We start from the raw sequence: 16768 nt of genomic DNA, 5'->3' as shown, positions 1-16768 counted from the left end.
ATTCTCTCTCTCTGTATCCTACATTAGCATTCTGCGCTATAGCTGCGAAATATCTCAACACCTGTCTACTAAGTGTTATTTGTTAAGTTGGAACTGCTTCCATGGACATTGATAAACGATATGTGAAGAATAAGATCCATTTTAAAAAACAGTGTTCTCAGCTGTACATTGGGCAATATTGAGACCTGGGAACACGATTTGAAAGAGTCTAAATATATTCACAGCCTAATATACAGGCAGACTGCCACATAGGTGCTTGCAGAGCCTCTCGTCATCGGTGGCGTCGCCGCCTGTCGTTGATCTTGGCGCCCGGCCGGTATTCACTGTGAGGAGTTGTGCCCGGCTCTCGTAGAGAAAGTAAAAAATAAACAAGTCAAGGAAGGCTCTCTTACATGCATGTTCCGATGCAGTGTCTTTCTATTTGTGCAGTACAATCACAATCCCCATATTTTGTATCTCTTAAAATTCTGGCATTCTGAGGTAATTTTTTTAGTTGAAATTATTGCTAGTTGACTGGAGCTCTTCAATTTTATGGGGAACTGCAGCATGATGTGTGTTACTTGAGAACATTGTTGATTGCAATAGCATTTATAATTCACTTTCTTTTGTATGACCACTGACAGCATGCGCTCCTTTTCTCTTCTAATCCTTCTCTCCACTGGTTGGGAACAAACTGTCAGCTGGTATCATGCTTGGGTCAGTTGGTGTCCCTGACAGGTGCACGCAACAGCTGCCAGTGCTTGCCTGCCACTTCACATGTGCGGCTGGTGCCTCATGGAAACAGATCTTTGACGCCTGCATGCATTTGTTTTCGATAAGTTTTCTGAATAACAGATTCGTTTCCTAGAGGGTGTGACATCCCTTGAAAAAGGCAAATTCACTGTAGATCAGTGGCATGCTGATTTGGTGAATCAAACCTATGAGCATGACCTTATATTTGAATGGAACAATATGGTGCCGATGTGCAGTAAGAAGGTTATGTCATCAACTGTATAGAGGGCTATAGCAAAATGTCAAAAACTGTATGTAAACTTCTTAAAAATTGACTTGTGCAGAATGTGGCATTGCATTTTTTTTATTAATGATTGCTGGAATATACTTATGGCTTTCTCCACCTGTTGTCCAATGTTCCTGCATAATTTTTTTCTTGTTTCACTATTTCGCCTTCATGTGTTCGTTAAGCTTCTAGCAAGGAACAGTATTATTTGTGCAGGCAGAGTGGGTCTGCAGTGCAGTTCGAATATTTGGGTCGACTGCAACCTGTGCATTTAGTGTTCGCGCTTTCGTCCTTGTGAGCAGCTATGCATTGTGCAGCAGCATGAAACGTCAGTCTTGCTGCTCGTGTAGCCAGTATTTATATTTGCCACATGAGGCACAAGCATCGGATGTGCTTGCATATTGATTTATTCATTTGTGTCATTTTGATCTGACGGTGCACCCACTGTTTCTTGTCAGTACATCACACACTGTGCTTGCTGTTCCAGACAAAAACAGAGGAGCTCATCAAGTCTGTTTTCCTCATGAAGGATGGCCTGGTTTCGGATGAAAGTGAATATGACACTGTTGAGCTGGCTACCTGTGAGCGCAAGCTCATCAATGACCAACTTATTCCATGTGCTGTGTCAGCAAACTATTTGGATTCTGCCAAGGTGAAGGGCTTTGCTGACCTCATCTTGTTTTAACAGTGAGCAAGCTGCTAGGAGAAAGCAAGTTAACCGTTCCTAAAATGACATGAAGGCAAACAGGAATGTGCTGTTCTGGCAGTACATGTCAATCCCATATATGTGAGATTGTTTATACCGAGCATTCGGGGCCGTTCAGGGCCACACTCGATATTTCGAATGGTGTGTGACGCTCTTCCAAGTACCGCTTCTCGCAACGGCCCTCCCGCAATCGGTTTTCGTGCACTGAGCCGTCTCGGCAGTGCAGCCTTGGACACCTGCTGGCAGCAGCAGCATTGTGAAAACATAAACTTACCTCCTTTGTACATAAACTTATAACATAAACATAAACTTATAAACTTTGGGACGTTAAAACCCCCGTAAACAAAAAAAAAATTTCTCTTAAGGCATGGTTCAGGCGTCCAACGACATGTCAAACAGATACTGCATCATTTTCTTTCCTCAAAAATCAGTTTTCAGTTTCCTCTTCCTTATTTCACTCCCTCCTTTATCCCTTCCCTTGCGGTGTGGTTCGGGTGTCCACTGTAAAGATGTGGCAGTTATAACAGGGACAGGATGTAATGGAACACATATGAAGCCTTGCATTTTGAAAGAAGTATGAGTGGGAATGTGCCGTCAGCTTTAGCACATAGAAATTTAACCTTTTTTCCAAACTTGGTGTCTAACTATTCATCTCATCTAAGTTTGAAATATTTACCCGAATGTAGTGCGGCCATTATTTTAACACGAGGGTAGATTTTGCCAGCTCAAACCAAGAAAAAAAATTTTTACTTATTCAATGATATTGATAAGGCAAGAGATGATTTTTGCTTTCTATTAACATACATTGAAACACAAGTGTTACGTTCCAGGTTTCTCCTTTTTTTTCCATATATGTAGTAGTTATCCCACACAGTGGTAGAGTTTTGATTTATATCTGCTCTGGGCTTCAAACTGTGTTTATTTCTTTTAATGTGTGTTGTTCGTATCCTCTGTGTATAGCACTGCAATTACCTGTGACCTGTGTAGTGTCCTGCACATTACTTTTTCTACCTTTAAAATAATTTGGAATGAACGTGTCCTGCAATTCCTGTCTTGGCACAAGCCGACAGTAGGAATAAGTAAAAAATAACAGCAAGTAAATATTCTTCGGAGGACTCAATTGAAAATGCAGTGCTTCCAGAAGAAACTGAATTGCCTGAAAGTTTCAGATCCTATATTTCGCTCATAACGTTTTGAAAAAAACATTGGGATGGTTGAAAATAACTTTCTCAAGTCCACAAATTGGTGTGCTTTTTTGTTTTTTGGAAGGTTTTGCATGGCTAGTAGGGTCACGTAATCTTTAATGGGTCGTTGATGGTCCAACCATTTGAAGTTTGTTGTACTCTGTCTTTAACGCTGATCTGATGACTACCTGCGCAGCTGTAGAGAATTTCAAAGCTTGTGTTTCCATTTTGCAGGGGAGACAGGTTGTCTCCTTCCTGCTGACATTGGAGGAGAGCCTTGTCAGTGCCATTCAGAAGAAAGTGAATGGGACATTGCCACTGATGTCAAGGTTGGTAAAAGTACCCGCATGCTTGGCACTGATCTCATGATTTTCAATTTTGTCGGGCTGCCACATTCTGCGTTTAAAGGTACAGTCACCATCAAAAGCTTACAGAACACAGCTGTGCCGATAAAATTGAATTTCGTTGCATTCAGGGTGCATTGCTAGAGACATAATGGCGCACTGTGTAATTTTCTTAGAGTTGCGCTGCATGTGTCTATTCCAGCCCACGTGCTGGAATTCGTTTTTTGTTAATATTACTTGCAGCAGCGTATTTGCATCCACGGTGTAAGTTGCTTTTTTTTGTTAGTCTTTGCTTTCCCCACTGTAATGTCACATGTGGCACTGTGGGTTAACAAGTAATCAAAAGTCTGCAGTGAAACTGTTTTTCCACTAATATTCCTTTCCAAGAACTTTTGACTGTGGCTCTTTGGCTCACTAGGTCTGCAGCGTGTAAACTATTGTGGAGAAAAATGAGTGATGAATATGGGGTTTGCACGCAGAGGAGTTGGGAAGTCTGGACCCAGGTTTAGATTTCTGTTCCAGTGGGAGACTGCCTTAACTGTGGCAAGTCTACTGGCAGCATTTGTTTTCTTGTTCCACTGTAATTTTGACAAGCAAACTAGTAGTACTAACAAGGGCACTGGTTGCCATTTCGTGTGGATCTGTAGCAAAGTGAACCTGTTTGTGGCGGCTGCATTGCCTTGCTAATGTTGAGAGGCAGCTGGCTGCTTGCATGGTTCATGGCGGCAGGTTGCTTTGAATATGACAGTGGGTAACTGTTTGGTAAACTGCCTTGGCAGAGGTGTAGTGCAGTAACACTGGATGCAAAGAGTGCCAAATGGCATCTGGAGGTTTTTTTTTAGTAATGTGCAGTCAAGGAAACCAGCTGCACATGCCCAGCCAGCTCTGTAAGCAGTGGAGTGATTACAGGACAGAAGATGGCAGCACCGTAAAGAACCACACATTTCTTCTTGACAGTGGCAGCTATCATGTCTCGTAATAGCGAGACAATTTTGCAACCTATACTCCATTTCATACATCAGGTGCAACGCTGTGAAACATACGGAAGTAGTCCACCTGAAAAAATAAAGGGAGGCGTGTTACTCCACGCTTGTTTTGCGGCCCAGTGGACTAAGGCATTTGAAAGATGTCATCAGCTGTAAGGGTGCATTTCATGAACCAAAAGGAATGCACTCTGTTTTGATCTTGGATGCAGGCAGCGTTAGCAAGAGCACTGCTTTGACAGCATTGCACTTGATGTATGAAATGGCGTATAGTTCGTTAAATAGCATCATAAAGCTTTATAGTAGCATTTCACACTGTTAGCTCCATGATGATGGAAAAGCGTGCATGCTGTAGTGAATAGGTAATATTGTTACATTCAGATTTGCGTAACAAAACAGAATCCTTATGCACTGAGCAAAAGAAGACTCTAACTTATTTGGTGTTCGGCTACTGATCCAAGGCCGTGGGTTTGATTGTGGCAGTGGTGGTTGTATTTAAATGGAAGCAAAATACAAAAATGCCTGTATGGTGTGCGATGTCAGCATACGTTGACGAAACCCAGGTGGTCTAAATTAATTTAGAGCCTCCCACTACACCGCGTTGCTCATTGCCCATAGTCACTTTGGAACGTTAAACCCCACACTCTACAATTTACAGAATTGCAAACTGTATGGGAACACTACCAGTGAACAACTACACATTCTCTGCTCGGTCATTTGCTGATTTGCACAGGGCTGACATGCCCAATATTGTTCAAGGGAATAAGTGCTTGTTACACATTTGTGTTGCATCACTGCTGCCTAATGGCACTTTCATTTTGGTCCCCCTTTTCTCTGCTGTCAAAGCTACTGTTCCTTTCCAGCTAAGTGATAGGTACGCACTGATGGTCCTGTGTGCCTAGTTCCAGTGCTTGTACACTCAGTATTTCACCGAGCTGAATTGACGCTGCACTTCCGCTGGCTGTGCGTGTTACTTTGGTGGCACTATGCACTGCATACAGATGTAGCTCGTAGCTTGCACACGAACCTTTTAAATGAACAAATTTTTTTGTCACCGTAATTATTGAGAGTCTTTGCAACGCTGTGGTGGCTATGTCGGTGATAGGTGTCTGACAGCTGTAAGCGAGTTATGAGTTCCTAACAGGGCAAGAACAGGGCTAGCTAGTTGCAGGTCTGAGTCTTTTTGTAGCCAATCTGGTGCAGTTTTTTCCACAATAAATCCTCCCTTATTGGCCAAGTGGCTACAGATGCCAGTTATTGTTACCACTCAAACATTGAAGTGAAAAGGGTAAAGTATGGGATGCTCAGTGTTATGACCTACCATTAGAGACTGCAACATTTTGCCTTTTTTTGTTGTGTCTGGTTTTATTCTTGGAATGGGCATTCTCTGCTTTCTGCCAGGGTTGCCAGGCTGAAGATTTAGTCTTCAGAAAAACTTTAAAGTGGCCAAAAAAGTAGGCAGCCTGCAACCCAAATGTGAAAAGTTGCCCCAGAAAGGTGCCAAGAGCAAAAAGCTAGTGTAGTTTTTCTTTCAGAGAGGAGAGTAATACAGTGGATTGTGGTAATTTAATGTGGAAAATATTTTCAGTGCTCAAAAGAAAATGTTAGTGAAAATGAGAGATTGTAAGTGTCCCCGGGAAGCGTGTGAAGCAGTTGTCAAAGACAGTTGCAAGTGAAGTAATGCATTTGTGTTCCCCTGAATGGGCCATAAAGTTTTCTAGGATGATATTTAGTCAGAGAATTCACATTTCTTCATGACAAAGTAAATGAGTTAATCACTGAGGACAGTGAATCTAGGTTGATTTTGCTGTCTTTGAGTAAGATTCTTGAAATCCTGTATTAGCCTGTTTCATGCTGGTTTTGCTCTGTGATTAGAAGAGCATTTTAAAGCTGGTGTTTTGTTCCTTTTTGTTTCTTTCCCTCTTTTTTTTTCCACTTTTGCATATGCTAAGGCCAGGGTTAACCAAGGGAAACCTACTGGTAGCCAGATCGTGCCAAGTACTCCAGAGCACCATAGAAATGTATTGTGCCGGCATGTGCCACCAGTCACCAGCTGATGTGCTTTGAGCGCTTGCCTACTGAAAAAGCAGAGGACAAGTCGGACAAGAAGCACATTGGGGAGGCAGGCAGTTTCACTGAGCCCTGAAGGACAACTTTGAAGCATGCTTTAATGCCGAATTTAAGTCCATCAGTGTAGGCCAATGTAGGGCACCTAGACACTTGCAAAAAAAAGCCCCATTATGCACTAAAGAATCCCAGCAGCGAGAAGTATTCTTTATTATTTAAAACCTGACTACAGGTCATATCTCGACGACAGGGCTGGTGGAAATTAAGTTATCTTGACATTGTGTTGCTATTATTTACTGCTTTAACTGGTCTACTGTGGTGACTGATTTGCCAAGGGCATGCAAAGCCATTGGCAGAAAGACAGAGCAGCGAGATCATGGAAGTGTGTGTCTATAAAGTGGTCTTGAAGTAGGTTTGAAATCTAGCCAGAGAATGATGTTCATTTTTTTTGTAGCCAAGGGGTCCCAAAAGTAGCCAGTTTGGAAGAAAATAGTTTAACCTGGGAACCCTGCTTACTGCTGTGCATAAGAAAGTAACGTGTTATGGGTCAGCAGCTTGCCACCTGACACCATGCAGCTGGGTTATCCAGATAATGGCCAGTCAGAGTGAAGCTTGAAAAGTTTGTTCTCCGCAGTAATTTCTTGAGAGTGTAGTAGTAAATGACGATGACTCCTTTGTTGGCATTTCTGAACTGGAACAGACCACAAGAAAAAGGTTTGAAGATACTCGTTGGTCTAATGTGGCTTGAATGCATATTGAAAGTATAGTGGGCCGAAAAATTCAGAAATTTCTTCATTTTACCTGTGTGCATGAATCTTAATTCCTGTGACGTGACTTATTTAGCATTATTGAATGTGCGTATGTGTGGCCAGACTAGCACTGTGCAGCACCCTTGTAATATATATCTGATCAAATATTTGTTTCAGGGCTCATGTAGTAGCTCTGGCTCGCATCTACGTAACTGCGTGGAAAGCGGTGGCTGGCAAGAGACAGGCTACGGTGAGATGCCTTGCTTGGTTGCTTTCAAAATTGCAGATTGTACAAAACCCTTAGCTGTTGTTGTCTTTCATTCTCCCTCACTTTGTGACGGTGTGCTTCAAATTTCCATCTAAATTCTCATCGTATCATGCTCCAGATGCTCCATGGACCTCTCTTAGGACCAACTGTGTTGGCTTAGTGACTGTGCTGTTTGGCTGGTGAGCCCAAAATCGTGGGGTCAAAGTCCACCTGCTGTGGCCTTGTTTTGATGGAGGTGAAACTTGAAAACACGAATGGGCTGTGCGATATCAATGCATGTTAAAGAACCCCAGGTGGTCGAATTAATCCAAACACCCACACTATGATGCCTGTCGTAGCCCACATGCAGCTCCGGGATGCTAAAACTGCACATGCCAATGCATTGTCTGTGCCAAGCTAGGTTAAAGTTAGCGTCAGTGCATTTTATCGAAGGTGTATGAATACAGGGATCTCAAATGGCAGTTGAATAATAGATGAATAATTCGAACTTTGAATGGCTATTCGATTGAATGTGGCCTCTCAGGGAAATGTCTCCGGGTTTCATATTTGTTGCATGCTGCTGCTCCTTCTTCCCTGCAAAAATTGACGGTGCACTCCACAGGCTGTATGCCTGTGGAGTCTACCCAGCCTTCCTCTTTGATGCACTGCCTTGGACATTGGTATTTTGGTTGGACTGCTGGGAAAGGGCTTTACTGCTGCAGGCAGATCTGTGTGTAGCCTTTTCCCATCAGGCAGCAAACACCAGCTACCACTAGTAGTGTTGGAAACCTGTATTTGCCAGTGTGCAGTTGTGAGGCAGTTGGACAGGTATGTCGCAGTATAAAATGAAATTTGTAGTTAAAAAAAAAGATGTGTTGAAAAAAAGTGTGTGTACTCCTGCGCATATGGGCGTTGCAAAGTTATGACACTGCCGGGGAGCTGCCAGCAATAGAATACTGCAGTCACCGACTGATTTTATGGCCTCTGCGGCACCCAAAAGATGGTCCGATTAATAGCACCATCTGAAAAATCCGTGCAGTTAAAAAAAAAAAATATTTTCTGCAAAAAACTGAGCTTTGAAAATTGTGAACATTTAGCTGCGCATGTTCCATTTGCAAGTGATAATATTAATTGTATTTGAGCCAGAGTCATGCTTTCGTCATGCCCTCATGTCACTGGTGCCAGAGTGTGTGACGCAGCTGCAGGTCAGGCTGTGGATGCACCGCATTGCACACGCTGCTCAAAGCAAGAACAGTCTGTCCCCATAGGCTTCGGTGGTCGCAGAAGCTGAGAGAGGGAAGCCACAGGAAGAATCGAGCGAAAGCAGGCGCCTCTGGCTGCACCCCCATGTTCCTATCTGCCCCGCACCACTGGCGGCGGTGTCTAAGCTGCGGCAGATGCTGCAGCTGCCCCAATTTTAGTGTGATCGTGTGCCCTGGTTCACACACTCTTCTTTATAGACCACCTCGATGGCAATGAAGGCTGTGCCATTTGCTCAAGTGGCAACAGTGAGGAACAGTTGCCAAGCCTGTCCAAGCTAGTCGATCTAAACTTTTGTCCCTAGGAACCATTTCAGTTAAGCCTGTTATGCATAGCGGTGCAGCCAGGTGCCTATTACATTTCATTCCTATTGTTTGCCCCGACATACTCTTTGTTTAAATCCAAGATGGTACCTTTCAAGGCAGCGAAGAACTGGTTGGTTGTGGAAAGATCTGTTCGATTTGCCTGCACTTGCTGCACCAGTTCTGTGAAGTTCTGTGGCGGTGCTGTGAGTGTGTAGCGCCAGTTCGAGCAGTTCAAGGGCAGCTTGGCCCTGGCTGCTTCCAAAACGAATGGTCGAGTGCCAGCTTGGTCGTGTGCTAGCCTTGGCATCACCCACAAAGTGCAGCCTGCTGGCTACCCCAATGGCGGCCAACATCCCGAACTGTGCGAAAATTTTTCAAACAGCACGTCACAGTGAAGCGTTGCAGTGAACCATCCCCTATGCAATATCATGGCAGTTGTTGTGAAACTCACTTTTATAGAACACAACTCGGGTGTGTGTGCGCAGAGTTACATGTTACGTGGTTTCTGCAACATGCATCAGGCTGCATGCATGTGTTTGCCTTTTAGTTAACATACCCTGTGTTGAATATTGTTGTAACTGTATTGGTCTAAACTTTATGAATCCATCGAGAGGTGTCAGCAAGGGCCACCGTCCCCCTCCCTCTGTCGCTGCGTTCTCAGGTGGAGCCCTAATTAACAGGGCCCCAGTGATGTTCCGTACGAGTCGGGCCCAAGTGGGGCACCATTCACATTGGCGAGTAGAATAACTTGAGTCTCTTCACAGTTAACTCCAACATGCAAGCCATTGTCTGCTTCCATATGGCAGCTGCAGCTGCACTATCTGCACGATTTCTGCACCAATCACTGAGGAACTGCTGAATTTTTCTGAACTTTTCCTGAGGTAAACCTGCACGATGTCTGCAACTTTCTGAAACAAATGGCATCATGCAGAGGACACCAAGTTGCACCACTGAAACAAGTGGCATAGTGCAGTACCGTGAGGACCAGTTCACATAGTGTGAATGGCTCAAAAGAGACGCCTACTCGCTCTTTGCAGTACTTCTTCCGTTTATTTTAGTCCAAAACGTCAAACTTTTGAACTCCACAAAGTCCGAAATATTGGTCGGGAATATGTATATGTTCTTTAGAGATGCGTGATGGTTCCTCAGCAAAGTCCAAAATACTGTGCAATTCTGAATTATTGCAGTCTGAAAGATCAGTCAGCTACTGTATTCCTAGTTCCCTCTTAAAATGTATAAAGATAGCATAGAAGTGCTTAGCAGGGCGGTATGGCTCGCTTATCTTCAGTGATTCCTGTCTTATGCACATGATGCATTATTGGTGTAAAGATACTGATTTATGAAGTATGTGGTACTAAACATTTGTGCAGAAATGTATATTAAATGTCTAGATGCGTGTAAGTGACTGGTGATATTTTTGGCAGTCTGTGGGCCATACATCACAACTAGTTTCAGAAAAGACATAACTGTCACTTCTGAACCAGTATTGAAAGGCATGCATGCATTAGTAAGCTTCAATTCTTGTCACGAGCTCAATCTGTGCAGTCTCGTGCTTTCTGAACTGCATAGAAAGGCACACCACTGGTCTCTTAAAAGTGTGCAAATGGACGTGTAGTAATTATTGGTTTGTTTCTAGAACCTTTCCATGAGCAATGGTCAGACTTGACGGTTGAAATTTTTGGGCTGGCAGCACACAACCAAAGATAGCATTGGTGAATGATGAAGCAGCATAATACAGATAGCAGAGTTTGATGTCCAGCACACAGTGCGATGGTGACTTGTGTCAGGTACATAGAAAGTGCATCTACTTCATGTGTCAGGTGTGGATAGCATAAAAAGCAAGGCCACAGCACTTGTTCCATCTGTGGCATGCTGCTTTACATCATGCTTCATGCGGTCACTGTTGGCTGGCAAAAACAAAAACGACTCAAAAGCAACTGCTCGCTTGCGAAAGGTGTGTTCAGTACTTAGTGCACATCACTTCACTTGTTATCTTTGCCATGCTTTTCCTAGCAATGGCATGTACAGAGGCGCATGCATTTTATGTCATAAATGCAATTAGCTGTGCATGGAACTACATGTGACTGCTTCTTTCTAGCCATTCACATTTTTTATTCAGCCCTGGGTTTTTCATGTCAGGAGCAGCTTATTGCAGCTGCACTGTGCTCTGCATGGAACAGAACACGGGGAATTTGTTTGGTTTGCTTCATAGATGGCGCTTGCAGTTATGGAGCAGCTGTGCATCTGTACCAGCTCGCAGAGCCTAGTAACTGTGAAGTAGGAAAGGCACCCCGAAAAACATGTTTTAAACTCCAGAGGCTTCAAACTTGTCTTACCACAGGCCATGTTGACACACTTATGTCTCCCACAGGATGGTAGCTGGAAGGGGAGAGGGGAAGATGTCCCTCATGCCACTATGATTGTGACTCGCAGCATAGTCTTGTGCTAATTGGGAATAAACTACCCCTCAATTCCTACACAGAGCACATAGTATGTCTAGTTGGTGTCTCACAAAACATAGTGCGCAGCTGGGCAGTCTCAAATTGTGGACAGCGGTAAAGGGACGTGGGATACAGCTGCAAAAGAAAGCAAGGTGCTCTTGGCACGGCACATCTGGAATAAAGGCTGATATCTGTAGGGCCAACGAGCTGGGCTAAAGGCCTTGTGGGCCCGCGCATTTGAGTCTCCTGCCATGGGCATTTGATCTGCCCATATCTTGCACAAAAACTGTGCAAATGGCTGTCATTCTGGCAGCATTAAAAGATGGCCATTGAGAACTTGTAAGCTAAGCCTGTAAGACTAAAAGCAAGCCAGTGGTCGAGAATCGCATATGCAACGAAGTTGAAATTGTGTACAGCCAACCAACCTTTATTGTTGCATTTCTATGAATAACAATTTAATTTTTCTTTTTTTTTTCACCTTTTAACAGTGTATTATACGATGCTGCATGCTGCTTACTTGTAGATCTTTCACTACTAAACCCTAATCCATTGGTTTCAATTGGATAAAGGATTTGATTACTAACAGTCAGCAGTTTGTAGAAGCTAACGATCAGTCTTCCTCTCTAATACACTGTCTGGTGTGCTACAAGGCACACTGCTTGGTTCTCTCCTCTTATTGATTTGCATGAACAACTTGCCCAATAATATTTTTTTGAACATTCAATTATTTGCCAATAATTTGTGTTGTTATTCAGTCCATTACCAATGCTGTGGATACTAATGCTGTTCAAACCTATATTTGTTAATGCTGGTTGAGTGGTGATGCAGATGGATGATGATCCTAAATACTAACAAGACACGTTTTTTTCCATAGACGTCAAAATTACCTGACTCCAAATGCTCTTCTAAATGAATTCATTGTATCATCCCTCGGTTGCATTAAGTATTTATGTATTAACCAGACATGATCAACTCATGTCATGTGCATAGTTGACAACACTAAGAGGGCTCTTGGTTGCCTCTGACCCAATCAAAATCTAGTTCCTCCCTCAGTTAAACTACTAGCTAACGAAACACTTTTCTAACCAAAGTTAGACTGTGCGTCTGGCACCTGAGACCTCGCTGAACATAACTGAACTAATGCTGTTGAACTCATTCAAAACTGTGGAGTTCATTTCGGCTACTCAAATTACTCATTCTCTGCCAATGTTGCTTACCTTAAGAATGAAGTGGGATTGCTGAACTTCAGAATTGCTGCAAGATCAGAAGAATGTGCCTCTATCATAAAATATATGTTTTTTCTCATAGTTCTCCTATTCAACCCACTCATCATTTTGCAGCATGTACAGGCCACGATAATGCCGTCTATTCACACCAAGCTCGCACCGCAACCCACCTTCACTCCCTTTGTTCCAAAAAAGCCCAGGACTGAGCAGTCTTTTCACAGGTGCCATTTCCACACAAACCTGGTGCATTTCAAGTCAGCCATCGAGTGTCTCATCTATTAGCTTTATTATAAGCCCAACCCTCATGTAAAACCCTCCACCTAAAGGGCCCTTGAGGTATCTGAAATAAATAAAATTAAAATTGGAATTTTTGGGAAAAAATTCGGTGCACTTAAGTCCTCTTATGTGCGGAAATGCGAAAGCATTTAGGGTTCTATCGCCTCTGTTGTTGCTTAGTAATGTAATTAATCATTTTTTAAATTCTCTTTATTTTGCTGTATTTCATTTCATTTGTTTTATTTAAATTTTATTGGTTTTCATTTTATTTTTTATCTCATCATTTTATTTAGTGATTTGGTCATTTAAACTTTCCATTCAGTCGATATTAATCATTACAAATCATGATTACACTCTTACTGGATGATCGACAGTTCATTCTGTCCACTACCGGTGGTGACGCATCTCCTCTCCATGCCACTCATGAGGCAAGGAATGCTTTCACATTAAAAGACTAGCAGATGTTCTAGAAAGATTGCGTATCATCACTCAATGGCCACTGCTTGCGACCGTTGAGCCCTAGTGGTGTCAAGATCCCACGTGTCAAAAACGCGTTGCAGCACAACCTGTATGCATTTGATAATATTAACGACGTGGATATAAGCCTAGATAGGCATTTCACAAAGCATTTAAAAATCTGAGCTACGCTGTCCACTCATCTGCTTTCGGGGATTTTTATGTGTAGTGTAACCCAAACCTTGAGAGTTTTCACCAGTGCCACTCTCTTATCACTCATTCTTAAGCCATAACATAATAGCACTTAATTTTCCAGTAATCAACACCACGAAATAAAAAAAAACACCCCCTCTGCTCCTTGGTTTCTTTGGATGTTTGCTTCCGTCTGGTATATCTGTGGAACTGTGCCATTGAGAGGAGCTGCGTCGGTGGCTCAGTGGTTATGGTGCTCAGCTGCTGGCCCAAAAGACGCGGGTTCGATCCCAGCTGTGACAGTCGCATTTTGAGGCAGGCAAAATGCTAGAGGCCCGTGTAGTGTGTGTTGTGAGCACATGTGGTTGAACCCCAGGTGGTCGAAATTATTCAGTGCCATCCACTAAGACGCCTCGCACAGCCTGGGTTGCTTGGGGATTTTAAATCCCATAAAATCATAAACCTGTACCATTCAGAGAACTTAACTATGCAGGCAGTGGCACAATTGTTTGTTTCCAGCTGTGCACATGCATACTGTTAGTGAAGGGGGGACGAGGGTCTTAAAACTGACCTTTTTATTTGTGGCTAGAATCTGATGAAATTTTGCACACAGATGTGTTTTTCTCTTCTGATTTCAGAAATGTAGTCATAATTGAGCTGGTGGTCTTAGATTAAAAATTATCTTAAATTCTAGAGTGTAATTAGGTAATTTCTTATGCAGCTTTAATGAACTTTCTCATTGCATTTTGTTGCTTTTAATTACATGAATTGATAGCCAGCAAACTTTCATACCCGATGACATTCTTACTTTTTTTGTTTAGGCCACATATAAATAGCAATTTACAATTAGCTTAACGAGTTGCAGTGTAAAATACTGGAACCTTTTACTCTCGACCACGGAGATAGAAGCATTTAGGAGGCGAAACTCGCCTCTCTCCCGCGGCCGCGGAGAGTCACAGGCGCTGTCTGCTTCCTTCGACCGCCGCCGGATGCCGCCCTCGTCAGGTTCCCGAGGACGATGCGCGCTCGCGCCGTCGCGTGCATTTCCATGCTTCCGCGGGAGAGAATATTTGCGTGGCCAACATTTTCTTCGCAAATGTCATGCTGCCCTGAGTTATCGTGTGGTAAAACGTGGACTCATAGTACGGGAGGCAATTTACATTCGAATTCTAACTGTTGATGTGCCTGCGGCTCGGCGCTCTTCCACTTACTGGTGGGCAGTGCCGCGCGCGATGACTGCCCTTTTTACTCACGTCGTGAAGGAAATTCGTTGGATACTCATGAAGCATGCGAAGGATATTAGCTTTGTGTGCTTACCTTCAGGGTCTTAGGGACCACGATAGAGAGGCATGCAGCAAAGCTTGCTGAAGAAGTAAAAAGATGAAGAGGTGCATATGCTCCCGGCGCAAGCATCGGTCACAATTAAGGCAACACGTAGTACATCATAGCTTGCTGATTCGCGTGTCCTCTTCAGTCGGAACAAATCACTGGGAACAAGTCACTGGGAGCCTTGAAGGAGATGACGCTGTCTTTGCAGGACTTGTATCCGCTATTGCAGTTCGGAACAAAGCACTTACGTCCCATCGTATGCTACAGTGAGGCAGTAAGGCGTACCGGGTCCACGGAGATAGACCAGGACTCGAGCGCGAGCACTCTACCACGTCGGTCACACAGCTTCTGGAGACTAGAGCACACGACCCCACCCGCTGTTTCGAGGGTGTTACGTGTTACAGAGTATTCCTTATTTATTTATTTGTTCTTGGTTTCTTGCCTTCCGCCACTTTGTGTCCGAAGCTTCTAAAAGATTTGGCGGAGCTCCTCTGCAGGGTGTGGGGGGAGTTTCCCAGCCGTCACTGTGCACAAGCAGGGCTGTCTTCCTCGCCGTTCTCAAGACAGTCTGAGCTGGGCAGCGACGCATTGTGTTAGCCCATTTTGAGCCGAATAGCCAAATAGAAGAGCCTGACGTCTCAGGCATGGCTAGCTACAATGGACCGCTCCACAACAAGATGAAAGAGGCCGCTCGGTGACACGAAGCCGTATCGATACGTGCAGTGCCCAATTAGCGGTGACAGCGTTGTGATTCCCTTGCAGCTAAAGAGGCAGGGGAGATAAGGAACCAGCTGGGCTCGTCCATCGTGGGATTCAACCCGCCTTACAGGGAAAGTACAGCGTTTGGAAGCCCGCTTCAGGGTCCCTCTGACTCTGACCGCAGGGGATGAAAAGGGAGCGGTGCAATGTTTAAAAAAAAATTGTGAGCCCCTCCGTGGGCTGGCTAGTTTAGCCACAGCTAGAAGCACGATGTCTACAACTACTTAGCCGCTGTTCTCCGTGCAAGCCGGCTGGAATGGTAACATTCTTGATACCCCATCAGCGGCCCCAGACCACAAACGGAGGGGTTCCCTGTAACACCCTGCCAATATGTTCCCGCACTGCTTTTTTTTTCACGCTCCGCCGTCCCGAAACCGCGCCACGCACCACGCATCGCGCTGCCCAAGCGGGCACCGCGCGTGAGTGCCATCTACTGCGCGCCACGGAAACCGACCTCCCTTCCTCTCCTCCTCTGTGACGTTTTCTGGTCGCCCGCGTCGGCCGCGGGGCCATGGAGTTGCGCCTCCTAAAAGCCTTCTATCTCCGTGCTCTCGACATAGTATATCAGGATGACATGCCTTTAGAGAAAAACGAAGACTGTCATCGGGTATGGGAACTCTCTGGCTATCAATTCATGTAAATAAAAGCAACAAAATGCAATGAGAAAGTTCATTAAAGCTGCATAAGGAATTACCTAATTACATTCTAGACTTTGTAAGATCTAAGACCACCATCTCAATTATGATTACATATTTGGAATCGGAAGAGAAAAATACATCTGTGTGCAAAATTCCATGAGATTCTAGCCATAAATAAAAAAGTTTGTTTTAAGACCCTCGTCCCCCCTTAGAGGAAAAAAAAAAGAATGGTTGGAACCCAGCCTAGGCAGCCTCATTTTAGTTAACCTTAAGTGCGATATGTGAACACACTAGCATATTGAGATCTCAGAGAATATTGAAATACTCCAAGGGGTGAAAATAATACAGAAATAGCTCCTCGTAGCTCACAGTGCAGTTTTAGCGTGTAAACACTTAGTTTTTTTAAGGGGGTTAGAGAGAGAGAGAGGAGCTCTTTAATTGAAAAGCAGAACATGGCCAGGGTTTAAATCCGCTGACTTGCTACTCTGCGTGGGGGAGGGATTGAGGGAGAGAAAGATGGAATGAGAGGGGAGCAGGAGATGGGATGACAAAGTTCGCTGCATGGAGACTGTGCAGTGAGAGTACTGAACGGTGAGCTGAGAGCTTTGT

General features: G+C 44.1%; 1 protein-coding gene across 1 annotated transcript in view; it reads left to right on the top strand.

Annotated features, from left to right (window-relative positions):
* The window catches only part of LOC149355260 (condensin-2 complex subunit G2-like), a 126518-nt gene that overhangs the window by 14646 nt on the left and 95104 nt on the right, over positions 1–16768 (top strand). Inside the window, exons 4-6 of the mRNA XM_089583732.1 lie at positions 1485–1649; positions 3122–3216; positions 7208–7280. Of these exons, the coding sequence (XP_089439858.1) occupies positions 1485–1649; positions 3122–3216; positions 7208–7280 (333 nt within the window). The remainder of the gene's footprint in view (positions 1–1484; positions 1650–3121; positions 3217–7207; positions 7281–16768) is intronic.

This window comes from Amblyomma mixtum, chromosome 3 (assembly GCF_055824585.1).
Source record: "Amblyomma mixtum isolate Tamu chromosome 3, ASM5582458v1, whole genome shotgun sequence".
In the NCBI taxonomy this organism is placed as follows: Eukaryota; Metazoa; Arthropoda; class Arachnida; order Ixodida; family Ixodidae; genus Amblyomma; species Amblyomma mixtum.
The sequence above is the reverse complement of the archived record's forward strand: the minus strand, read 5'-3'. Positions and strand labels throughout refer to the sequence as shown.